We start from the raw sequence: 25,967 nt of genomic DNA, 5'->3' as shown, positions 1-25,967 counted from the left end.
GCAACCTGCCTAGAAAGCCAGGAACGGGTGCCAAGCGTGTTTGATTCTATATATTTTATATATATATTTATCGTTACCTCATATTGTATTATATTAAATGATACCAAATGATGTTATATTTCCCCAGGAGCTGGAACAGAGCAAACACTGGACACAGCATCCCCTTGGCAAGCCTGTGCAGAGCAGCACTGGGGTCACGCAGGGAGGATGAGGATGGCCTCTTGCTGGATAATAAGACCCCTGCTCTGGTGATGAAGCCAAACAACCCCTTGAGTACACTCCAAACAATCCCTTGAGTACAGTCATGCTGACCCCGGCTGCGCAGCAGCAATACGCAGGAGCTCGGTGAGGATTAGATGGGATTTTCCCCCCTATAAAAGTGGGGAAAGGGAAGGACCCCTGCTCCGAGTGCTGCCGGATGGCTGCGATGGGAGCAGCGTGGTTACCAGGCTCAGGACTGGATGCTGCACGTAGAATATAAATGACAGGCCTGTCAAACGAAGGGGAATGAGTACTAAAAGTCATGACTTCAATTTTAGGAGCTTGAGAGCCAGCAAATCCAAAGTGGCAGCTGTAACAGGCAGTGTAATTTAGCCACATTGCAGACGCACCAAACCCAATACCATAATTAGAGATGCAAAATAGTATTTACAGCCCAGATCATACATATTTAGCAAGAAGTTGGAATTTTCATCTATTTCCAATTTTACTAGCCTAAAAAGGTGTCTGAGCTCAGTTTTTTCCCTGTTGTGCTCGGCTGAGTTTGCAGAGGCCGACAGTGAGCCGCGCTTGGTGCTGCTGGGGGGGGGGAGCTGGGGATTTTCCCTTTGGGGGCAGCAGCATTTGCTGAGCTTCAGCAACACCCCGTTGTGTGCCCAAGTTCACGCCGGTGCTTTGCCTTTGTGCTCCGCTACCCAAAGCGGCACCCGGGAGGGGAGACCCACTGCAAGGCTGGCACCTAGACCCACGCTCACCCAAAACGGGTCCACAAAGGGGAAAAAAACCCACCCTCTTTAATATGCTGCATATGACTGCTGCCTTGTTATTCACAAGTATAATGGCACATTGATAGAGCTGCCAGAAAAACTTGGTAAAACAATTAAAAAAAGGAGAAAAAGGCGGTTGTCACATTCGGAGTCGCATGATCTCCTCTCCAGCGCTGCCTTTGAGAGCCCTCCTTCGCATGCAGGGCAGGGACGCTGCTGCCGGCCGGGGCTTGGCTGAGGCACAAGGAAATGCCAACGGGGACATGCCTGCCAGCTTTCCTAGAAATAAATGAATCTTTGCCTCAACCCGGTGGCCTCTGCAGGGAGGGCTGTTGGCCCACTGCATCCTTTTCCAAATGTGCCTCTTGCTGGGATGGGGGTGACAGCGTGACAGTGGGTGGAGGGGTCTGGATTCGGGCGCTGGTCGGAGAGTGCGGTGCATTTACAGCATCCGTGAAGGTTATCGTGTTAAAAGTATTTCTTAAACCCAAAATAATCTAAGGATTTCTAAAGCCATGATTTTAGAAAGGGTCTCCCTATGGAGCTTGTGGTCACTGTGGGGAGAGGGGACATGTAAGGGTCTGGTACCAAAATCCATGCTGGGATGGGGACCGGCATCGTAGCTTGGCACGGGTTTGCCCTTCACCCCCCCAGTCTCCAACCTCCTCCCAGCACCCCAGCGATGGGATTCTGCACAAACCAGTGTGTAAGCCCATGGCACAGTGTCATCAGCGCGCGGAGGTTGCCCTTTCCCGGGTGGCACCGAGCGTTTTAACACCAGGTTTGGTTTTATCGGCTTGTGGCTTCTTGGTTGGAGATGCCCTTGGCTTGCAGCAAGGCGCCGGGCTGCTGGTGGAGGGGGCGTCATGCACCGCAGGGTGTGAGGGGTGAGGCAGGGGGGCTGGGGACAGCGAGGGGACACCCCTAGGACCCCCAGCTGGGCACTGACCCCACAGGGAAGCCATGGCCGGGATGGTGGTGCGGGTGTTGGGGGATGCTGTGGCTGCTCTAGGGGCCAGTATCCTCTGCCCTTCTGTCCTCCTGCCCCCCCCGCCCCTGCCCCCCAGCTCCCCCAGCTGCCCCCAGCACCTCCAGCAGCCCTCCAGCACCTCCAGCAGCCCCCCAGTACCTCCAGTAGCCCCTCAGCTCCCCTGACCTTTGCAATTCCACCCCCAATCACACAGTTCAGCTCCCCAGTATCTCCAGTGGCCCCCCAGCTCCCCTGATCTTTGCAATTGCACCCCCAATCCCACACCTCAGTCCCCTCAGTAGCACCCCAGCAGTCCTCCAGATGCCCCCCAGTCCCTCCAGCAGCTCCACAGCTCCCCTGACCTTTGCAATTGCATCCCCGATCCCACACCTCAGCCCCCCAGCCACCTCAGCTGCTCCCCAGTACTCCTCCAGTAGCCCCCCAGTACCTCCAGCAGCCTCCCAGCTCCCCTAACCTTTGCAATTTCCCTACCAATCCCACAGCACAGCCCCCCCCCCAGTATCTCCAGTGGCCCCTCAGTATCTCCAGTAATCCCCCAACACCTCCAGCAGCCCCCCAGCTCCCCTGATCTTTGCGATTCCAACCCCAATCCCAATCCCCATCCCCCCCCCGATGCCACCCAGCTCCCCTGACCTTGCAACTGCTCCCCCAATCCCACACCTCAGCCCCCCAGTAGCCCTCTCGCTGCCCCCCAATACCTCCAGCAGCCTCCCAGCTCCCCTAACCTTTGCAATTCCCCCCCCAATCCCACACCTCAGCCCCTCCAGTATCTGCAGTGGCCCCCCAGTATCTTTAGCAGCCCCCCAGTATCTCCAGCAGCCCCCCAGCTCCCCTGATCTTTGCAATTCCAACCCCAATCCCACACTCCAGCAACCCCAGACGCTCCCCAGTACCCTCAATAGCACCCCAGTAGCCCTCCAGCAGCCCCCCAGTATCTCCAGCAGTCCCCAGCTCCCCTGACCTTTGCAACTGCTCCCCCAATCCCACAGCCCAGCCCCCCAGATGCCCCCCAGTAGCACCCAGTCCCTCCAGCAGCCACCAGCTGCCCTGACCTTTGCAACTGCTCTCCCAGTCCCACACCTCAGCCACCCAGATGCCCCCCAGTACCCCCAGTAGCACCCAGTCCCTCCAGCCGCCCCCCCCGTGCCCGCCCCGCCCCGCCCCGCGAGGCCCCGCCCCTCCCGTGAGGCAGCGGCGGGCGCGGGCGGCGGAGCGGCCCCGGCGGAGCCCGTGTGCGGGCCGGGCCGTGCTGCCTGCCGCCGCCATGCTGGTGCCCATCTTCACGCTGAAGCTCAACCACAAGATCCTGCCCCGCATGGTGGCGCTGGGCCGGTTCGACGGGACGCACCCCTGCCTGGCGGCCGCCACGCAGGCGGGCAAGGTAACGGGGCGGCGCGGGGCCCGCCTGCCTCACGGGGCCGCGCCGAGCGGAGGGGGGAGGGCCCTGCCCGGGGCCCGGCGGAGCGGCCGGGGCCCGCTGGGTGCTGCCGGGCCGCGCTCGGAGGGGGCTCAGGGCCTGGGGGCGGGGGCCGCTGAGGCCTGCGGGCCCCCCTGTGCCCCCCCCCCCCCCCCAGCGCTGAGGCCTGCGGGCCCCCCTGTGCCCCCCCCCCAGCGCTGAGGCCTGCGGGCCCCCCTGTGCCCCCCCCCCAGCGCTGAGGCCTGCGGGCCCCCCTGTGCCCCCCCCCCCAGCGCTGACGCCTGCCGGCCCCCCTGTGCCCCCCCCCCAGCACTGAGGCCTGCCGGCCCCCCTGTGCCCCCCCAGGGCGGGGCAGCGGGAACGGGAAGGGTGCGGGGGGGCTGCGGTGCCTTGCAGGAGTAGAAATCCTTAGAAATCCTTGTGGGTGCTCGGCTGGAGCTGGCAATACAGGCAGCGGGGGGGTAACATACACCCGAACTAATAAAACATGGTTTGAAGCCTAAACCCACAGAGCCATTTAGGTTGCTGTAAATACAAACATGGCTGGGCTGTGATGTTTCCCAGCGTTGTTATTATTAATTTTGTTTTGGAGCCTTTAGGAACTGCACGGAGCAAGGGCTCGTTCCCCGGACGGGCTGTACCGCCGTAACCCAAAGGCTGTTAAGCATAGTACTCTGTGTTTCTGCAGAGTGCACGGATGTGGCGCTTAGAGGCATGGTTTAGCGGTGGGCTTTGATGATCTTAAAGGTCTTTTCCACAACCTAAATGAATCTGTAATATCCTGTGATCCTCTGACTCTGCTCCTGGGAATTACAGTGACTGAACTTTGGTGAGAATTATCACAAGGCCCTTTTAAAATTAACCGTGTTCACCTGCCAGTGGAGGTGAGGAATAGGTGCCAGGTAAATTGTCCTAAATATTTGGGGGTTTTTGGTAACATTCTTACCAGCTGGATTAAATTGTTTAATTTGTTGTTCCCTCTGGTTTGGGTTTTTTTTTTTTTTGGCCTTATTCTGAAGACATGTTAGTTGCCATTTTCAGAAACAAACAAAACAGCTGGCCAGAGCAGGGTTTTCCTGCGCTTCCCCTTTTTGCTGTAGTTTAAAGAATAACTGTCAGAATATTGTCAGCAAAACCTCCAGTCTTTTGTTCTCACTTTGGTTGAGAGAATGCCCTCCTTCCCCATCACCGTTATTATCCAAACAGTAGTCTTTAATGTTTGTATACAAACATATATGCCTTGTGATAATATTTATATCTTTGTTTTTACAGGTTTTTATTCATAACCCTCATGCCCGAGGACAGACAACAAGCACAAACCGGATGGTGCAAAGTAACCAAGATTCAGACATTTCTCTTCTCAACATTAACCAAGGGATCACTTGTCTAGCTTCAGGAGTGCTGAACCCTCAGCTTGGTTATGATTGTCTTCTGGTTGGAACACAGACTAATTTATTGGCTTACGATGTGTATAACAACTCAGATTTGTTTTACAAAGAGGCAAGTAAATTTAACTCTCTGCTTTTTTTAATATATTGGGGTTTTTTCTTTTTTTTTCACTTTAAAGATTGCAGTTTTTACATTACTTTGTCAATCAATTATGCTTCTGTTCTTTGCATTAGTGCATTCAAAACATTTTGCCTTTAGAATATCTGGAATATTAAAAAAACCCCAACAAATGCAATGTATGTCTTGTGTATGCACATGTGAGAGCAGATTTGCACAATATGTCAACATCACCTAGCAAGGCAAAATTTAAATTTAATAGGCATTCAGAGCTCAGCTAAACGGATAGCGAGAATGTTGGAAGCTCTTTTTTTGATTTGTGTACTCTGATGTCTTATTGTCTGCTGTTTCTTTTTGTTTTTCTGTAGGTTTCGGATGGAGCCAATGCAATAGTTCTTGGAAAGCTGGGAGATATTTCAGCTCCACTTGCTATTACTGGTGGAAACTGTGCCCTGCAGGGCTTTGATTATGAAGGAAATGACCTTTTTTGGACAGTAAGGCTATGCTTTTGATGTTACTACAAGAGTCTTTCAATGGTGCTCATTCCTCTTGCTTTTTTTTACGTGATAAGTACTAATTCAGTAATTGATCTTTCTTAATTTATGTCAGACCTGAAACTGTGTTTTGGTCGTGTATTCAGTTCACTCAGGTGTTGCTTGAATGTAGATTATATTAGTTGTTCTGTTGTAGTTGAGATCATAAAAATAGTTTAGCTTCTGACAGCTGTCATCAGTATTGAGGATTGTCCTTCTCATTTTAGGTTACTGGAGACAACGTTCGGTCATTGGCACTGTGTGACTTTGATGGTGACGGCAAAACTGAGGTTTGTAAATGTTTACATGTGAATCCGACTGTTTTCACGGTCTTGTAGTGAAATGATAATAAAAAACCATGGGTTATCAAACATGACTGGCTGATATTACTGGTTAAAGTGATCCCTGCATGGAAGTTGTGCCTTTTTCAGACTCCAGTCTGGCAAAGACATGCACGAATGCTCAGCCCATGTACAGGGAGCAGCACTGGTCTCTGGCACTACTTGGAGTCTGTAAAATGAGGTGTATCTGGACTCTTTACTGCATTCCTGCCTTGCTTTGGTGAATAGATTGCTAGCTGTAATGGAAAACTTCTCACATTTTTCTTAACTACGAGAGAAATACAATGAAATGCCTGTGGTCATTAGTTGCAAGGCATCTATTTCAGTGGTATTTCTTGAATATGGTTATAAACACTTAAATTTCAGAGGAACAACTTGCAAGCATCTTACATGTAAAAGTGAGCTCTTAAAAAGCTGTGCTGTGAAGAGCTTCACTTAGAGTTGGTAAAATCAAGAAATCTGTCTTTGCTTCCAGTCCTCCTGTTTCTTCATAGTGACAGGGGGAAACAAAATACTCTCTTCTGATTTAAAATTGAAGCTAACTTATAACAAGCATCTTGCTGATGAGATGAGACAAACAATAGGAAACAGCTGCCGTTCTGATCATGTAGACTGCAAGAAATGAAGTCATGTATTTGTATGGCATTCTATGTTGTAAATGTTCTTCCATCTGGAATGAATTGAGGGATCATGCTTATACATATGAATCTTGAAGAAAAGTAACAGCTTCCTTAGTATGCGTCAGATGCTAGTCAATATGATGTTAAATCACCATGCTAAACCCACTTTTGTCATCTGTCTCTCAGTTTTAATCATAATTACTGAAGCTTTTCTGTTTGGTTCCCCACTTGGCATGTGTAATCGTTACCCCAAATCTGGGTTCTTCACTCTGTGTGCAAGAGCCAATCCACACGCTGAGTTGAGACGTTTGTTCATTGCCTGTCTGGGCAGAGATGGGTGCTAGGCAGTAATCCACAAAGCTAGCACACCTCTTAACACAGAGTGACGCTTTCTTTGTAGGCTTTGAACAATTGTTTACGATTATGGTGTAGTAACACTGTATTTTCCTTGGCTCTTACAAGCCTTATCTCCATTTAAAGGTACAGCGTTCTTTGTTTCCCTGGCACGTTCTTTGAGGAGGGGGCTTTGTTAGTAGGGGTCCCTCTTTGCTCGAGGGTGGATCTTTTAGTATGATAATTAGGATAGTTCAGACATAGTTCCAGTAACTTTTTGTTTAGTCTCATTAACCATTTGGTTCTCCTTGAACTGAACTTGTTGTGCCTCAGCTTGACGGATGCATTTCTGTGTCTGTTCCTTCTCCCAAGGCCATGTTTTGATAACTGTAAGGATTTCACTATTAAACTAACTGCAAAAAAGTTACTGTAAAAAAACCCACCAAAAAAACCCTCTTGTTTTTCAAATTCTTTCTTGTTTTTCGCTATAGATACTTACTTCGCCCCCCCACTTTCTTTTTTTAAAATAAATAATTCTTGTGTCATAATGTTTATAGTGATATGTAAAGGACATCTACACTTTTTGTTTTTCTGTTATATAAATGTTGAACTGATAGAGATACTTTGCTTGATTGGGATCTTCAGGAAGTGAAAAAAAAATCAGGTTTTCCAGTCAATTTCTCTATAGCTTCTCTTAGAGTGTGGTGTTTTTAATGTGCTGAGAGGTGGTTATAGAAAGTGGAGAGAGTGTATAAAGATTCAGAAATCAGGAAACTGATCTATGGCACTAATTGTAAATGTTTTGCACTAAGTGGTTTTTTTATTGTTTTGCTATTATTTTTTCTGCTTGAGAAAGTTTCATTCTCAGCAGTTGGTGTAATCTGATGCCACTTTGAGCTAAGCAGTTGGATGCATTATCCAACTAACTTACCCTGCCAGTTACCTGAGCATGCATTTGCTGAGATTTTTTTTTTTTAGTGTTCTTTTTAATCTTAATTGTCTAGGCGGGTTTTTTTTATTTGTGGCTTTTTGTGAAACTGCTTCTGGTTTAAAATTGAGGTTCTGAGAAAACGCACAGAAACATCTTTGCAAATCGTTGTTTATCACTTTGTGTCTTATCTGATAAGCGGGTGTGCTAGCTTCATTTCCGTTCTTCTCACCCCAGCAGAAATATGTCTATATTTAAAATTGACCAGTTTTAAAAAGACATGAATATACTTCTGTCGTTTAGTAGCTAACAAAACTGATTTGTTGTGGTCACTGTCTTCCTCGGGATTTTGGATTGATACAGGTTATGTTCTCCTGTCTCACCAAAGACTTGGAGGGGGAGGAATCTTTTTCCTTGCTTTTTCAAGTTCTGGTCCAGTGGAATGAAAGTCACTGTGGTGGACAAATTGGATCACAATAAATGAAAAAAAACCCCGACATCTAGGCATCTTTGGGAAATGCAGCATCATCAGTAGTCGTTTTGGGATTCTGTGCTTTTAGTTACTCACTTTTAGCTGGTAGTTGCATCTTGTCAAGTAATCTGTACCTCTTACATATGTTATTTGTTGTAAATTATTTCAGTATCTACGGTTAAGCTTAGCCTGGTGTAGTTTGTCACTTTGTCAAAATTTGAAGCATCTTTACTTTGGAAGGAAAGAAGCCTTTAATCTTTGTAAAAATCCAACTTCCATATGGATTTGTGTCTATATTCTGCCAAGTAAAGGTGGATGGTTCATTGGTTTCAGTGGGGAAAAGTACCACTGGGTTTTAAACTTTCATTTCTAATTCTGTTTGTCATTGATTTGCTGGATGACTTTGTGGGCAAGACACTAAGCAAATCTATTTCTTGGTTTCTCAATTTGCGAAGTAGAAACTGTGAACCGTCACCATCTTTAGAAAATGCTTTTTCCACAGAGCTTCTTTTCAGTTAATGCCTTATACTGGCTCAACTAGGAAACAGGAAAAGAGTGATAAAGGAATGAGAATGCAGAAGACCTGAGTCAGTGCTCATTTCCTATTTGTATGATCATTTACATCGAGCTAATGGCAGCAACCATTTAGGCTGGAGGAGCAGTGATGGTTTGATACTTGGATTCATTGGTTTTGAGTTTTTTTGTTTTTTTTTTTAAATGAGGGATGTTCAGTGCTGAGCAATGATTTTTTTTTTTTCCCCAGTTGTTTGCTCACAGGCCAGTAACTGGGAGTTGCTGGTTCTCTGAACCCATGTAATACAAGTTGGAACTGGGCTCCAAGTCTTCTGCTCCAACACAGGCAGCACAGTATTTTTGATGTATATAATTGCAGTTATGAGTTATAACACTGAATCTTTTACAGTAAGAAAAGAGCATATCCCTGATATTCCAAGTATCTTTTTTTTTATTCCTACCCCAGATATTTCACTGTGCTTTTGTAGAGTCTAGCTTGACAAAAAAATGTATAACTAATACTTGATCAATGGGAGACTTCTGAAATCTTGTCTTGATAGATGGTACCTTTTATTCCACTGGCAACTTTTCATAGAGCTGTTAAAACCTCATCATTGCTGGACTTGGAATTTTTGTTTGCCCTGTAGGTCCTAGAGTATGTCCTTTTTATTTCCGTGGCTTGAATAACTATTTTTGAGGTAGACTTTTTTTTTTTTTTTTCTTTTTCCTAGCTTCTTGTTGGCTCTGAAGATTTTGACATCCGGGTGTTTAAAGAGGATGAGATTGTGGCAGAAATGTCAGAGACAGAGGTAAATTACTTCTACAAGTTTATTATAATTGCTGATGGAGCTGAAATTCTTGTGTATTGTCAAGCTTCTCTGGTTCAAATTTGTTGTGTAATTAAATATTACTTAACTATTTGGCACAGTATCTGCTAGAACTGCAAAAGTTTAATAATGTCTTTCATATGCACAGGGTTTCTTGCTTTGTTTATTTACAAACCTTTCATCAGGTTCAGAAAAGTAACTATTGCTTGACTGAAAGTCAGGGCCCTGTCCAAAGGTAATTAAGGTTACTGGATTGTGACTGAAGCTCTTCCTGCCTTCTAAGTCAAAGAATGGCTTTGACAGTTTTCCTCAAATGGATTGACACAATCTGACAAAGTAACTTGCCTCATGTATTCAGACAGTGCACAGCAGGGCAGGTGAGGGTTGCCTGGGCAAAACTGGAGGCTTAGTTTGCAACTGGAATTGCAAAGCCATAGTTACGCATGTTGGCTGTATAAACAGTGCCTAAAGTAAGGTGTGGGGCAGATAGGTTTACAGAAGAATAAATGAAAAGTGTGGGTGTTGCTCTTCAGCTTGAGAAATGAGAGAAATCCCACTGTTAAATTTTGGTTGCTCGGAAGGGGGTAAAATACTGTTAGTATTGCATTTAGGAGTTTATTTTTAGTCTTCTCACGATCCTTCTGGGCCCAGGTTAGAGTAAGGACACGTTACAAACCCTTGTCCTTGAAGATCTGAGGTCTCCCTGCTGCCCAAGTTGGGGCTAAAAGGCTTAATTAGCTTTTAATCCACTTACGGAGAGCTATAAAAGACTAATCCAGGCAGTGTCCTAGGAAAGGAGGCTGTTGCTGTAGCTAGAATTAGAACTGGGCCTATAGTACATTTTGTTGTCTGTACAGTAGCCAGTCTGGAGTTATGTTGTGATTTCTAGTTAAAGGGAAGCTAAAGATCCATCACTATCATGTGTGATTTATTTTCAGATCCACAGTAGAATTGTTTTCATTTCACACCCGCAGAGGCTTAGGAGGCTTGATGGAATCCTACTGTTCTAATTTAAAAGCCAACAGCTGCACGTAAACCTTCTGTTTTAGGAAGGTCAGTTCAGGGAACAAAGGCTTTATACATCGTGCTTGTTTCAGAAGGCTTGAATAGTTTGCATTTGCTGTGTTTGATCACTTAGTCTGGTGAAACTGAAGCCATAGACTGTTGTGGTTCTTCAGTTTTTAAACAATTTGGTATAAAGGGAGTATTTGTACTTTTGTGAGTTTCTGACTGTTTCTGGATGTCTTCTGTCCTTACTGGGTGCATGCAATTTAGAGGATTTTGGTACTTGGGAAAGGCTTTGGAGAAGGTCATGAGAGGGAAGGATAAATGTTTGGAAAATGTTTTATGGTAAAAAAAAATAAAAAATTGAGCGTAGTCAGCTGAGTTTAAGAAGTTGGTGAAAGATTTAATTTAAGGAAGTCTCCTCTGGTACATTGTACAAAAGACCAGACAGATGATTGCAATTTTGTCCTGATGTTAAAATCTCTAGTCTTAGTGCGTGATAAAAACAGCGTTTCCAAGCACTGAGAGCCTTAGCTCAGTGAAGAATCGTAAGGTCACGGGTCTTACGAGGAGTGAGAAACAGCTACGACTGAGTTAGGACTCTTGGGTATTTCCCTGGAGCCGTTACTTACTCAGGTAATACCTAGGCTGGTGTTCTAATTGTGTTCCAAAGAAGTCAAACTGCGGGAGCTGTTAATTTTTATCTCGCTAATCTTGGACAAAGATTTTCCACCAATGATATCTCTAGGGCTTTCCCAACCCATGTGAAGTTGAACTCTTTGGCATCCTCAGCTCCTGAAGCTTCAGGAATGTTGTGTGTTTGGAGTAGGTTTTCAGTGATAATATGTTAGCACTGATGACCACAAGAATCCTCTGAGCAGTTGTGTTGCTGCTTGTGGTAGGAAATATTTGGTCAAAGTCCACAGTTTGAGGGCAGTTCTGCCATGCTTGCTGAAGTGTATCTTAACGCTGGCAACACAGCTTGTGTGAGGGAATCCTACAAGGCTTTTGGTGATTTCAGACTGATTTTTAAGAATAGTTACTTCAATACTCAATGCTTCCTACAATAAGCTTACTTAGCATTTAAGTATTGTGCAGTTCATATGATAGAGAGGTTGTATAGTCTGTTCTCTTACTTGAAGATGCTCAAGTTTTCACTCCTGTATCCTCTCTCTCTCCCTCCTTCCCCTTCACAAGACCGTTACTGCGCTTAGCCCCATGTATGGCAGTCGGTTCGGCTATGCTCTTTCCAATGGGACAGTCGGAGTTTATGACAAGACAGCCCGCTACTGGAGGATTAAGGTTAGTCCAATGTTGGAATATCATCATGGAAAGCTTGAAGGCTGCCAGGAGATTGGGTACCAAATCTCAGGTCGTTCTGATGTAATCCTGCCTCCTTAGATGAATTTGAAATTTTTGGTTGAGTGTAGAACTTGCTGTAATTTTGTTCTTACAAACTTCAAGCTTCAGCTTCGCGCGCTTGTGTTCAAGCAACAGAGAAATTTGAGTTCACTGTTGGAAAACTCTCCTGGCTGTATTGTTGTTGAATCAGTAAACTTTTTCAGAGACTGAGTTAATTTTGCATTGTCTGTGTTTGAAGCTAATTTTTCACATCAAGAGCAATTTGCTGCTGTAGCACGTCATATTGGCAAGATCCTTTCCTGATGCTCATTTTAATAATTCTTAATGTAACACAGATTAGAACGGTCTGTTTAATAGTATTAAGAGAAAGGATTCCTTGGGAGGTGACACAAAGAGGTTAATGGGTTTTCTCAGTGGTGTCAGTTTATGATGATGTTGAAGCCCTGATTATTCCCCCTGCCCCTCCCCGAGAATTTAGCTTTTTACTCTTTGTTTTTGTGAGTTCTCATCATCTGCTTGGATGAAAATGTATTTAAGGGAAAGATCAGGTTCTTTGAGAGCAGTGGACTAGACTAGTAATGCAGGGACTAAGATTTCAGATGTGTCTGTGACCTTAGAGATAGTGATGCTCCAGCTTCCTAGCCTCTTATTCCCATGTCTTGCATGTGTCAGGCATGTGCCGTTGAACAAACATACCCAGACTTATTTTGTTCTTTTTTTTTCTGTCCTCAGTCTAAAAACCACGCCATGAGCATACATGCGTTTGACCTGAACTCCGACGGTGTGTGTGAGCTGATCACTGGCTGGTCCAACGGGAAGGTGAGTTTACTCAGGGCGGGGGTGGGGAATGAGGAGCTGTAAATCTGGAAGCTGTGTTTGTACAAGGCTGCTAAACAGTCTGAAGGAGAACAACCAAAAAGTTAAAAAGACTGATGAAGACTGAACGCTGAAGAACTATTGCAGTCAACCTAGTTTGGCTGGTGAATGCCATGCCAAGTGCAAGATCAGAGAAAAGCTGCTTCCTCTGCTTAGCTCAGTCAATTGCTGAGGTGTGGTAACTTGTTTCTGTGGTAGCAGAGGCCATATGCCACATCGTAGGGCTCGAGTGTCTCTTTTCAGCTGTGTCTTGAGGATGTGCTAATAATCCTCTGCAATGTTTCCTGAATGTTCTCAGGCTACAGGGAAGGCAAAGCAGTTATGTAACAGGAGAGCAGCGTCAGTCCTGACTATGGCAGGATTAATCGCGCGTTACTTAATTTTATGTAAAGACATTCTACACAGCTCAGTCGTAGACTCTTAAGCCTGTTGCTTGATATTCCCCTTTGCCAGAAATGACTCTTCTAGCTGCCAAATCTCTCCTGGACACAGCTTGCCAGTTTGTTTTTTTTTAAAGCTATACTTTCTTCTTCACACCTTTCATCACTGTCATTAGCCTGAGGGAATTTAATTAACTTCATATCGACTTGGCAGTCTAGGGCCTAGGTATGTTGTAACTTATGTTGGATTAGGTGTATAACACTGTTAACAAGAGAATCCCTCCTTGCATTACCTTCTCCCTGCCCCCCCGTACTTTTCCGCTGGCAATTTCTACCCTGCTTGTTGGTCTGAAACAGTCCCTAGCTCCTAGAAAGTGTGGTGCTGGGTCCTGCGCTTTGGAAAAGCCACACTGCACAGAACTGAGTCCCCCTCGCCACTCTTTTCCAATGAAAGATAATTAAAAGTTGTGGCATTTGTGTATAGAAATAATTCACTGCACAAGGGCTGGAGCTAAGAGGAGAGGCTGTAAATACCGCATTAAGTTTATTTCTGGTTTTTAGTCCCTTCATTGCTGCACTCATGTGCATAACGTTCCCAGTGCAGACTTGCAGTAGTCCCTTTCTTTCCTCCCTCTTGTTTGTAACTTAGGGAAGCACCTCTGAAGAGCAGGTCCTTCTAGCTGAGGCTGTCTAGAGGTCGTTTCTCGATGGTATTTTTTTCATGTGTGGTGTGCTGATCAGCAGAGCTGCAAGTTCACCTGCAATTCTGTGAGCGGAGCTGGCTTTTGGTTAACAGCTCGGAGTAGGGCATGGCATGTATTTTGGAGTTAGCTTTCCTGTTCATGCTGTGCCTTGGAACTCTGTGTTGTTCCAGGTTGATGCACGCAGTGACCGAACTGGGGAAGTCATCTTTAAGGACAACTTTGCTTCCTCAATTGCAGGAGTGGTGGAGGGGGATTACAGAATGGATGGGAGCACCCAGTTAATCTGTTGTTCAGTTGATGGTGAAGGTAAGAGCATTGTTCAGGATATTCATTTAATACATAGTAACATGAGGCACATCACATCATCTCAGATCAGCTAAACATTTTTTTGGTTCCATAGTAATTTTCACGTGACAAATTCCCTTCGCTTTATGCGAAGTTAAGGGAATTTTGAGTTACGCTATCTGCAAACAGGATTTTGAATATTGCCTTCTCTCTGATAATCAGTGTGTGTTTTATTATGATCCAAGAAGCTGTCAGAATTCATTTTTGTAATGGAAGAAGTCCCATCCTAACAATGCAAAGAGAACTATATCCAGTATATTCAGACAACATTATTATAGATGAATGTATAGGAAATCCTTTTTTCCTATATGTGGTAGTTCTTTGGTCACTTTACAGTGGGTAAAGGTGTTCAGAGAGCTAAGGGGGTCCATGTCTGGGTTTTCTGAAGATGGATAGTTTTTGTATTGGAAATGTTAGATGTTAACAGCTTTTTGTTTACTTGAAGGTGCTATCCTGAGACTGGAAAACTGGTGGATTTGTCCCACCATACATTCAAGTCAGCCCTGGTTACTGTGAGTGGGAGCAAATGCCATCACAGGTTATTTAAATAGGCTCAGCATGAATTTACAGGGATGGCTTCAGGAAAGACACTGGTGTGATTATCCGACTGTTTGGCGTCAGTGGCCTGAGACAAGCAGGTCTGGCACAATCCATTTGGAACAAAAGCCTGTCCTTGTTAAATGGCACAGTGTTTTGCTGTCTGTCTTAATCACAGGCTGCATGGATTTGCTGCGCTTGGGCTTTAGCATATAAACCTTTTCCCCATACTTACAGAAGGGGAATATTGTACACAGTTCTGAAGATACTTTGTCCTAGCAGAGCTGCGTAGGCTAACATCACTGAACACGATCATCCTTTTCTGATGGGTCCATCATAAACAAACCTCGGCAGGATGGGAATCCCTTTAGGCTGGAGCCTTTAGCTGTTACTGAATAGTCATAGCCCTATTGTTGGGGTTATATGGTGGTGTGGTTTAAACCCCAGTGGCAACTCAGTACCATGCAGCTGCTTGCTTGCTCCTCTCCCACTTCAGCAGGATGGTAGAAGCGTTGAGAACAATTTAATAATTAAAATAGAATAAGATTATGATGATAATGAAAAGGAGAGAAATAAAATTCAAAGGGAAGGGAAAAAACAAGTGATGCACAATACAGTTGCTCACCACCTGCTGACCAATGCCCAGCCAGCCCCCGACCAGCAATCAGCAGGCCCTGGCCAACCCCCCCCCAGTTTATATACCGAGTGTGATGTCCCATGGTGTGGAACAGCCCTTTGGCCAGTTTGGGTCAGCTCTCCTGGCTGTCCCCTCTCCCAGTTTCTTGTGCCCCTCCAGCTTTCTTAGGCTGACAGGGCCTGAGAAACTGAAAAGGCCCTGACTTAGTACATAACATTACCAAACAACAAGTAAAAACATCAGTGTGCTATCAACGTTGTTTTCACACCAAATCCAAAACACAGCACTGTACTGCTACTAAGAAGAAAATTAACTCCATCCCAGCCGAGAGCAGGACATACGGACAATGCATTCTCGTAGTCCTTGTCAATAGAGTTCTGTTTGGGGCCAGCATCCTTTCAAGTGAGGTGGCGTTCTGTGTTTCAGTGTATTTTCTGCCTTGTTCTCATTTAAAGTGAATAATTCACTCAGAAATAACAAAATGGGTCCTTTTGTTGGGAGAACGGTGTGCATGCTGACTGCTTTTCAAGTTCCCTGCAACTGTCTACAGGGCAGCAGTGATACGCAGTCAGGCAGCATGTGCTTTGTAGGTGTAAGATTTTTGTCCCTGGCTTTCACTGTCAGCTGCAATCAGAGCACAGAGCCCTAGAGCAAAACGGAAGTTTATAGCAAGTGTGTTGGTCTCATCTGTTTGGCTCTTCTGTCTCCACAGGCAGGTGGAGGTATTTGCATAACCGTGCTCTGCTGGGCTGCTGGGACACAGGTCTTACCCCCCCTTGAAGTGACGTGTCTCTTGATTTGGGAAAAAACTGATGTGGGTAAATCTTTTTTACTGGCTGATTGACAGTGACTTACAGTCACTTCCAGACAGCAGCAATTCCTCTGACCAGCTGTAGAAGTCCAGGTACACATTTTATTAATTTTGCATAATTGCAAACTTGCCTAAGCACCTGAAAGAATGACTTAAGTGGGAATCCTCTCACAAAAGGCCTGGGTGCTCCACTTGTCTGGTCAGGTGAAGACAGCTTAAAGACAGGTTGGAAATTCAGTTTTTTTTAATTATGCAGTTCTCTTGTCCTGATCATCAGGAAAGTCAGAGCCTCTGTGGGTATAAATCAATACTCAGGTTTTCAGCTGAATGGTACCAGCTGAAGACCAGAACTAGTCTTTGCTGCTGAGGTGGTGGTACAGGGCGGGTCTTATTACGAAAAGTAAATTTCAGAGAGGCTGTGAAAGGCTTTGAAATTGCCTGTTGTTTTTTATTTTTTTTTTCCTGTACAGTCCGAGGCTATCTGCCAGGAGGTGAGGAGATGAAAGGAAATCTAATGGATACAAGTGCTGAGCAGGATGTGATCCGAGAACTTAGTCAAAAGAAACAAAATCTGCTGCTGGAATTAAGAAATTATGAGGAAAATGCAAAGGTACTACTTAAATAATGTGTAGGGCCCAAACACACTTTCCTATTGCTATAAATCCGGAGTAATCTGGGACGAGGTCGCAGGGCAGTCCAGACAAGTCAGAACTGTAACCTGTTAGGATGTGGTGAGGTTGTTTACTGCGGTTCCTGCTTCTGCATCTGGCTTGCTCCTTGTGCAGGTTCAGAACTTGCTTTTTGTATTGTAATATGTGACACTTTCCTTGCTCCTTTGCCTTTCCAGAGCCGTTGTGTTTGGAGCTGGATTCTCTTCAGCCCTCTGCTTTGGCTTATGGCTGCAAATTGTAATTTTCAATGCATAAGCCAACTTGGGGGTCAGAAGGGCTCGTACCAGAACATCGGGTAATGGGTTGAGAGCTGGGAGCACTGCCAGGGTGTAGGAAGCGCACTTCTGGCTTGATGGTGAACGTGCAGAAATAAAGAGCTTCAAAAAATAGTCTGAGGAAAGCACAAATTCATATTTGAACAGTAAATTACGACCGTAGCAGAAGCATGAGATTATATAAGCTTGTGCTTGAATATATGTTAAGTGCTTTTCTGACTAAAGATTTGAGTACAGAGCTGAGCTCCATTGAAAATAAAACACTTGAACAAATAGTAGCACAAGTATCCACAGCTTCATGCCTTATCCAACCACTGTTCATAGCTATGTGAAGTGTCTGGGAAGTGCTGTAAGCTCCTGCAAGAAAAGACAACTGACTTACACGTATGTTTTCTAAGTTGCTTGAATGAAAATGTTGAGGTTCTAATACTAAAGGGTATGTGTTTTGCAACAGGCTGAACTGAACGCTCAGTTGAAGGAAGCTGATGGGCAGAGAGGTGTGATTCCAGCCAACACCCAACTCCAGACAGCCCTCTCGGTTAATCTGGGCTCTGACAGCCAGTCTGCCCATGTGGAGCTGTGCATTTCCACCACAAATGGTGAGTGGTAGCCTGCAACCATTGACATTCATTTCATGTAAATTCATGCAAACATTTAGTTATATTTAGCTGATGATTTGCCTGTCTCCCCTTTATCGTCTGTAATGTCCCCTTTGTGGTTGCTTTCCTTGCACAGAGTTTTGAATCAAGCTGCATTCCTTTGATGGGTCTCAGGGGGGAGGAGTTTGAGGCAATGTGTGTCTTGTTATGTGTTATTTTCTAAGGCAATGAACATTTAACTTGTATGAAATGAGACTTGGTGACCCTGCAGTGCCCCTTATGTTGACTCTAACCTACAGCTGTGTTAGTGAGGCTGTTGTACGAATGCAGCTGGCTTTGTATGCAAAAGTGGAACTACCCCAAGATAGTAAATTCACCCAGCACCGGGCGTGCTGAGGATGCAGTCGGGTCCAGATGTGGTACTGCTGGTCATCTGGGGTATTTTAACAATTCGGAGGAGGGGTGTAAAGGGTTGACTGTGCTCAATTCTGAAAACAGTGGTGGTTTGTTGCCAGAGGACAGCTGTTAATTTAGGAACTGCTTTTTCTTCCTGTTGCTAAGACACAATCATCCGTGCGGTGCTGATCTTTGCTGAGGGCATATTTGAAGGAGAGAGCCACGTGGTACACCCCAGTTTCCAGAGCCTCTCGGGCTGTGTTCGAGTTCCCCTAACTCCACCCAAAGATGTCCCTGTGGATTTGCACATCAAAGCCTTTGTGGGTTACAGGAACAGGTGAGTTTTGTCTTGTGATCTCTGCTGGTCTCCAGAACTAACTGTGTGACCAGTAAACAGCCATGATGTGGCTTCGTACTTGTCCCATGGGAAGTGCACTGTTACTTCCCTGGTGCCCTGCTTCTCTGTGTTACTGGAAGGGTAGCTGGAATGCTTTCTTAAGAACACTGTTGCACCTGTGATGCTGAGCTCTTCTCCAGACAAAGTCTGAATGCTCTGGAGTCACTGGGACTTATTGTGCTCTAGCTCTGCCTTTAGGGGAGCAGGGAGCATTTCTTGTCCGGGGAATGCCTTATTGTGGGTCTCCGAAGGGAATCAAGAGAGGCAGAGGCTGTATCCAGGCTGTCTGCTCTAAGTGGCTGCCTCTCCAGGTCCTGAGTGGTGGCTGCTCTGGCTGAAGTACTTGAGCAAGCCTGTAGTCTTTCAAGCTACAAAGTAACCCTGAACCTATTTGTCTTCAGGGCAAATAGACAGTAGCGTATGCTTGATTTCAAGACACACTTTTCTAGTTTCCCACAGAAATAAAATGTCTTTTCATGTACACTTAAGAACAACTTTCTCCCTGCTCACATCTGTCAGAACTGGCGGTGCCCCAGGAAGCAGCATCCTTTCCCTGAACAGGGAGGCCTATTTTGACAGCTAGCCAGCAACTGCAGAAAGAAAGTATGGGACTGAATTCCCTTCTTATTTTCTCAGTTTCTCTTTGTTATTGCTTTTAATAAGAATTCATTGAACCTGTAAAGAAAATATCCAGTCACATAGTAAAATTGTAAATGTGTTAGCTTAGAGAATATATTTCATTGGAAGGATTATGGAAAATGTAAGCCATGGGGAGGAATCATTCAACCTCATGATGTGATAAGCCTGGAATTTCCAAGTTCCAGTATTTTTTCCTGGGAAAAAGTAAGCAGCTGATTATGTAGCTGGAAGCTGCTGATGTCAATAGCCAGCTAAAAAAGAACCAGGAACCGTTGCAGTAGGTGAATCCCTGATATGTTAGTAACTGTCTCTATTTTTCCTTTGGAATGCTTCCAGCACGCAGTTCCATGTATTTGAGTTGACAAGACAGCTTCCCCGCTTTTCAATGTATGCCCTGAGCAGCCCGGACTCAGCCCCGGAGCCCCTGAGCTTTGTTAACTGTACAACGAATGAGAGGCCGCAAAGGGTTAGTTTCTGCTCTGCTTCCTATTTTCCAGTCCTATGTAGGTGGAGGGTTTGAAATTAGCTTGAGATATGCAACAGCAAAGGGAGAATTTGCAGTGAACTGCACTGCTGGCGTTTGGAGTCAGTGTACTTCAACTTGACTCTGCTTTTTTTCCTTCTTTCAAAGATGCCTCAGTTGTGGCAGGACTAATGGCCTGAGATGATGAGGCGTTTCACATACTGCGTTCCTTGCTGAGGGATAGTTGATGGAATGTGGCAGGAGCCCTGTAGTGAGGGACGAATATTGTAAACGAGCAGAGAACAGGAATGAGGCAGTGCAGTGCCCAGATAATGGCTCAGTTTCACAACAGATGAGCAGCAGTGCGGTAGCTTTTGTTCTAAAAGATCTGAATAGTGGGATTGCAGTAATTAGAGCTGGTCATTTCCCTTGTAACTGTAGGGCTCTGCCGTATTTACATGGCCTTTACTGCATTAAATGCCAAGGCAAAACACAAGATGAATCAAAACTTTAACTTCTTGCAGTGCAACCAAGCCTTGTTCCCAGGTTTCTCTGGTCTCAAGGCCTGGGCTTAGCTTGTCACTTTGAGCTGGTTGTTGGATTTTGTTTTCTTAAGAATATTGAGCTTTGGAGCAAGGATTCAACTGTCCTTACTCTAACAAGTTTGAGAGATGGATTTAGGGGATGAAACTTGGTAAATGAGATTTCCAAGGTACCCTGAACAGAGCGCCTTGGTGCACATCACATGCAGGGATGTTGCGTGCTTCTCCAGGCTTTCCACACGGTTGATGGCTGATGCTCTTCATTTTATTTTTGCAAGATTGTTATGTGGCTGAATCAGAGTTTCTTGCTGCCAGAGGATGCTGAGTTTCAGAGCGCTCCCTTTCAGGTTTGCTTCACTTCCCTTCGTAATGCAGGTCAACTCTGCATCAAAATCAAGGCTGGTGGAGATGTGAGTATCTTCATGGGCAAGGGGAACACCCGTTTTATTATACTCTGGTAAAACTTAGGGGTTGTGCCAATATGAGGCAGTAAAAATGGTGACTGAACAGGCAGAGAAAATACTTATGTTTTTGGAAACTTTTGGGTCTGTTTACTGTTAGTAGGTAAAATTCCAGGCCTGTTACTGAAGGAAACTGCTTAGCCTACAGATCTGTAGGAAGGTGTTTGTTCCCACACAGGGTGGTTTCGGGGAGCTACGATTTGAGGCACAAAGGCTGCCTGTAACTTTTGTGCTGGTCCTGTGTGCACAGATGCCTCTTCCCAAGGCCTGAATAAAAGCTCCTTGGTAATCAGTGTCTCCTTATCTACTAAAAGCCATAGAGCTTGCTCATGCATCGATTTTTGCCTCTTGATAGTGAACTGCTTTGAGCCTGGGTAACTGTTTGAGAGGCAGTCCTGCTGGGCAGTTGTGGGAGACGTTTTGGCATGGAAGAGTGATGAACTGCTTACTTTCCTTTCTGACAGATCTCCATCAACACGGATGATATTGATCTAGCTGGTGACATTATCCAGTCAATGGCCTCCTTTCTGGCTATTGAAGATTTGCAGGTGGAAGCAGATTTCCCTGTGTACTTTGAGGAGCTGCGGAAAGTACTGGTCAAGGTGAGGAGGTATGGGGTGTTTCTGAATTGGCAGCTAGGCAGTCACTGGGGGCATTTGAACTAGAGGATCTCTAAACTGCTGTATCTTTGTGGAACTCGGCCAGCGATGACTTGCTCTGTCTTCTGTGCAAAGGACAATGGGACACCCTCGGCTCTCTGTTTATTCTTTGTTCTGTAGAACAGGCCATTGGTCCCAGCAGTTGATTGTTTAAAATAATGTAAATATCTTGTCTGGGAGACAGAGCTGTGGGTTTGGGTCAGGGTCTAAGGTGTGTGTCTCAGCCTGATCGCCCCCTTCCTGGGGCAGGGTACTACTCTGGCAGCCAGGGGAAGGGGAATGGGCCCAGGGATGCCGGCTGGGTAAGTTGGGATGTTATTTCCTATTACACGGGGCCAGGGTTTACCTTGGACAATTACCTGTATGCCCAGAGTGCTGGGGGCCCTTTCTCCTGACTGTCTGCCTTGGACAGGTGGATGAATACCATGCGGTGAATCAGAGGCTCACTGCCGACATGGCTGAACACTCCAGCCTCATCCGCAGCATGCTGGTTCAGGCGGAAGACGCACGACTCCTGGGAGACATGTGAGTGGTGGCTGCTTAGCTTGACTGTGCTGGTTTTAGAATGGCCAGTCTTTGCTTTTCAGGCAGAAAAGAGCACAAAACCCCCATGTGTGCTATAGGGGTTGCCTAGTAACAGCTCTGGATGTAGAATTGGTAGCTTTGCTGGGTCCATCATGAGCTCTCCTTGAGCCTTGCCTTGCTCTTTAGGTGGAAAACCCGTCTGGGAAAGGCAAAAGGGCAAGGTTAGGTATTTGACATAAAGCTGGTAGTGTGAGTCAACCTCGAGATGGCAAGATATATTAGCAAAGATACACTAAAGGAAGAAGGCAGTAAAAGCTGTTTGTGGTGTGTGAACTTTTGAGAACCCCAAGAAAGAAATTTTAGGTGTAGTCTTTTCACTCTTAATGGGCTGTGTTCTGCTAATGCCCTGTCTTTACTGGAAAGAGCAGCAGTAAAGAGGTCCAAATTGCTGCAGAGCAGTGTTACTTTCACTGGGGAAAGTGGCACCTCCTCTGGGTTGCTGGATAAAATAACTGCAAAAATAGACCTTCTTACCCACCCCAAAATGAGTATAACCAACATGTCTAGACAAGTCTGTTGTCTTGTAGCTAGCAGATACATGATTAACCCTGGTAGCCATCACAACCATGTATCACTTCTATATTGACAAACTAGGAATTACTTTCTTGTCTCCAGAGATGCAAATAACTGGATTGATTGTTCCCCCAGGAAAAGCATGAAGACACGGTACGTTGAGCTGTATGATCTGAACAGAGATTTAATAAATCAATACAAAATTCGCTGCCACAATCACACGGAGCTGTTGAATAATCTGAAAGCTGTGAATCAGGCAATCCAGAGGGCCGGGCGGTTACGTGGTAAGTATTGTGCCTTTGGAGGGGACGGGGAGGCTGGGACCCCAGTGAGGCAGATAAGGTGTGTCTTGGAGGCACCTGGGTTAGTTAAGTGACTTCAGGCTTTTTGGCCTGAAACTAAATTAGTAAGTAGAAGTAACCTTTAACTTCACAGTCATAGCCAGTTGCCTGTGACAGTCACCTGTGAGTATTCAGCATCATCTGAGATCACAGTTTTAGAGAATAGGTCAAAGCAGTTTCCAGCTTTCTGGATGGTATAGAAATGGCTAGTTTTGTTGAACACCATTTAAAAAACATTTTTAAAGTAGTGTTTCAGTTCTTAATTTATAATTCTACTTCTAAAAAAACCCAGCAACTTAAGCAGGGCTGTTTATATTATTAGTTCTGTGAGTCTTTGGGCAGGAGGTGTTTTTTTGTCTGTATAGCATTCCCCTTTCAATAAGTCATTTAAGCTCTCCTGTAATAGAGCTACAGATGATGATTCTTTAAAGAAAGGATTTTATTTACATATTAGGAGAAAAGGTGGCATTTCACTGTGTGTTTAAAAAATATTTGAAAGAACCCCCTAAATTCTGTGACTAGGTCAATAAGTATTTTTACCACTTTCTTAGTAACTGAAGTGTGTGTTCTTTTCTTTCCTTTTTTTGTCTTTACAGTCGGCAAACCTAAAACACAAGTGATCAGCGCTTGCCGGGATGCAATAAGAAGCAACAACCTTAACGTGCTGTTCAAAATAATGCGTGTGGGAACAGCCTCTTCTTAAAATGGCTGGAGGAGCAGCAGCTGCGCAGAGGCAGTGTTTCCATGCAGCGGGCAGATAACAGACCAGTAATGACGAGCGGTTCATTCAGTCCCCCACTCCACTGTAGGGCGAAGTGATTGCAAAGGTAGCATTTTAGTTAAGCCTTCAGGTGAGAAATGTTACTACGCAGGCCAAAGGTTCGTGAAGAAAGCATCAAAGTTGAAGTATAGATGTGGTATTTACGCAAGACAGAGGTGTAATATTGCAACAATTATTTTTCTTACAGTAACTTTGTATTTTAATATATTTTGTAGGTCAGGCATTGTCCTTTTCCGTTAAAACATAGACTGCTTTGGTTTTGTTCTGATTTAGTTGGGGAGATGCGTACAGTTAAGTTTTGTTCAACAAATAAAACCAACCCCAAACAAAGCACTTTCCTGGTTTTGCTGCATAGTCTCTGTGCACGTGAAGCACTTAAACTCTCTGTGTCAGAGGATCCCGGGTTTCCTTGCAGGGGTGTGCTGCTTTCTAGGTGAACTGCAATTCAGGGCACGAGAAGTACCAAAGGGATAACATCTCCTTGCTGGCTTTTAAGCCAGAAGATCTTTGAAAGCCGTGCAGTTCCACACTCCACACAGGTAGGAAGTGGTCCGTTCCATATCCAACAGGCTCTCTGCACCTGGATTGCAGGAAGTTTTGCTTCCAGCTGGTTCTGTGCTGCTGCTGGAAAAAACCACAGATACTGCGGTGGGCAAGGGTGCATTTCAGGAACAACAAAAACAAACAACATGCCCAAGCTTGGTGCATCCTTACGAAGAGCTGGCAGTACTTAATGGAATTAGACAAAGAAGGTACTGAAAAATATCTCTGCTCTTGGCTCAAACCTGTTTATTAATTGTGGGATCTTTTAGAATTGGATTAAAATATTACGGTAAGGCTCTATCTTAGATCTAAAGATATTTTAGAACCTTTGCCAAAGCAAATTTCTTCTAGAAGCTAAAAATACCATGTGCAGGATGGAGGTTGGGCCCCAGTGCTCCTGGCTCCCGCGCCATTCATCACATTCACCACTGCATGGGTTGGGGTGGGCAACGCTGGCAGGGAGGAGATGGGCCACTTCTGTGAGGTGAAGCTCTTGGGTAGCTTCTGGGCGCTGTCACGAGTAAGTGTGTCCTGTAACTGGCTCTTACTTGCTGCTGCTGCATGGAAGCCAGCAGCCCACTGTTCGTCACAGAGCAGCTGGTGAGCGTGCAGCCAGCTGAATGGGGAATGTAATTCTTGCGGTGTGGTTTAATCCCCCGAATGGCCCCTTGCCCATGTTTTGGTCCCTTCGATACGGAGGACTGCAGTGCCAGCAGCACAGATCTCTGTCACTTCAAACCTGCAGCAGCCGGAGCTCATTTGAATCCTTTTAAGAATCTGGTTGTTAGTCAAATCCAGTTCCTTGGTAAAAGGGTGGTGAGCCACCCATGCTGTTCTAAGCAAGTGAGCTCTAAGGGTTTGATTATGGAACAGTCTCCTGGCATAAGTGCTGGGCTTTCTGCTACCTGCTGTACCTGTTCCCACTGTTTCAACCTCCTGTTCTTTATGTTCAAAATCCTAATGCTTGCTTGCTTACGTTTATGTAGCCTGTTCAATGATAAGAGAGTGGCTGTGATCAGAAAGCAGCTTTCCCGTCAGCGTCCAGGGCATCCAGTCCCAGCTCTGTTCTGCTCTTGGCAGCAAGGTCAGTTCTTTGGTCACAGTCCAGACCTCTGATAAGGCTGATTTTCCCCGGCTAAGTTTCTGACAAGAAATTTGTCATTTATTTTCCTGTAAAAACCACTTTTATCTTTGCCAAATGTAAAATCCACGTACCGTAAGCTGGTGCTAGCAGGTTTGCAGTTGCCTGTTGAAATAAAGCAGCCCTCGGCTGGTGTGCAGCAGCAAGCTGACATGAGCTGAACCTACACTAGGAGACCAGTGGCAAATGGTCCCCATGGGTACAATTCAGCCCAGGACTCATGCCCAGTGATCCTGGTCTTGGGTGTGGGAGGGGAGCTGGTCACAGCAGGTAAAGCTGCTGGTGACGGACAGAACAACCTCTGAAACCACACTGGTAGGGCTGCACGGTGCTACAAATTCACAGGCAAGGCTGCTCGCGTGGCACCGCACCTTGGTATCACTGTCCCACCCCGCTGGGGCATTTCGGTGCCTGCCTGAAACATCAGCCTGGGCTGGAGCCTTCCTCATGCGGCCCCTTTGTGTCCTGGGAAGCATGCTGCTGGCTCCGCACCCGCTGGAGAGGGATCGATGTAGCAGTGATTTTCAATGTCCTAATTCAAGTTCCAGTTTGGAGTTTTAACAAAAAGGCCAAAACAACTGGAACTGACACTTGACGCCAGGTTGTATCTGATTTTAGCCCCTGTTTCTCCCAGTCCTGGGGATTGCTGCTCCCCAGCAATACTAATTAATAGAATACTAATTAATACAATAATTAATTAATTAGTATTAATTAATACTAATCCACTGAATGCCCAATGTCAGAACTTTGTTGCTGCGTGTTTATGAATGTTGAAACCATTCCTTCAGTCTGGTCTACAGCTCACCTCTTACCTCCCTCCATATTGAACTGTTCCTG

The 25,967-nt window shown here is 45.5% G+C and overlaps 1 protein-coding gene across 1 annotated transcript; it reads left to right on the top strand.

Moving 5' to 3' along the window:
- The first annotated feature begins 3,151 nt into the window (after positions 1-3,151).
- On the top strand, positions 3,152-23,779 carry BBS2 (Bardet-Biedl syndrome 2). Its single transcript, XM_080411115.1, has 17 exons — positions 3,152-3,358; positions 4,667-4,894; positions 5,269-5,394; positions 5,661-5,723; positions 9,372-9,449; positions 11,670-11,774; positions 12,567-12,653; positions 13,965-14,100; positions 16,595-16,734; positions 17,525-17,669; positions 18,231-18,402; positions 19,438-19,567; positions 20,385-20,516; positions 21,032-21,169; positions 21,639-21,751; positions 22,460-22,608; positions 23,262-23,779. Exons 1-17 carry the CDS (start codon positions 3,242-3,244, stop codon positions 23,366-23,368), a joined length of 2,166 nt encoding a protein of 721 aa, XP_080267241.1. The 5' UTR covers positions 3,152-3,241; the 3' UTR covers positions 23,369-23,779.
- Positions 23,780-25,967: the final 2,188 nt, after the last annotated feature.

This window comes from Falco punctatus, assembly GCF_963210335.1.
Source record: "Falco punctatus genome assembly, chromosome: 14".
Lineage (NCBI taxonomy): Eukaryota > Metazoa > Chordata > Aves > Falconiformes > Falconidae > Falco > Falco punctatus.
Note: the sequence above shows the minus strand (reverse complement) of the source record. Positions and strands in the feature narration are given on the sequence as shown.

Excerpts from the sequence above, each read along its gene's own strand:
- BBS2 (XM_080411115.1), top strand. The coding sequence starts at position 3,242 with ATGCTGGTGCCCATCTTCACGCTGAAGCTCAACCACAAGATCCTGCCC. Across the intron at positions 4,895-5,268 it reads CAGATTTGTTTTACAAAGAG|GTTTCGGATGGAGCCAATGC; the intron begins GCAAGTAAATTT and ends GTTTTTCTGTAG. Across the intron at positions 5,395-5,660 it reads GAAATGACCTTTTTTGGACA|GTTACTGGAGACAACGTTCG; the intron begins GTAAGGCTATGC and ends TTCTCATTTTAG.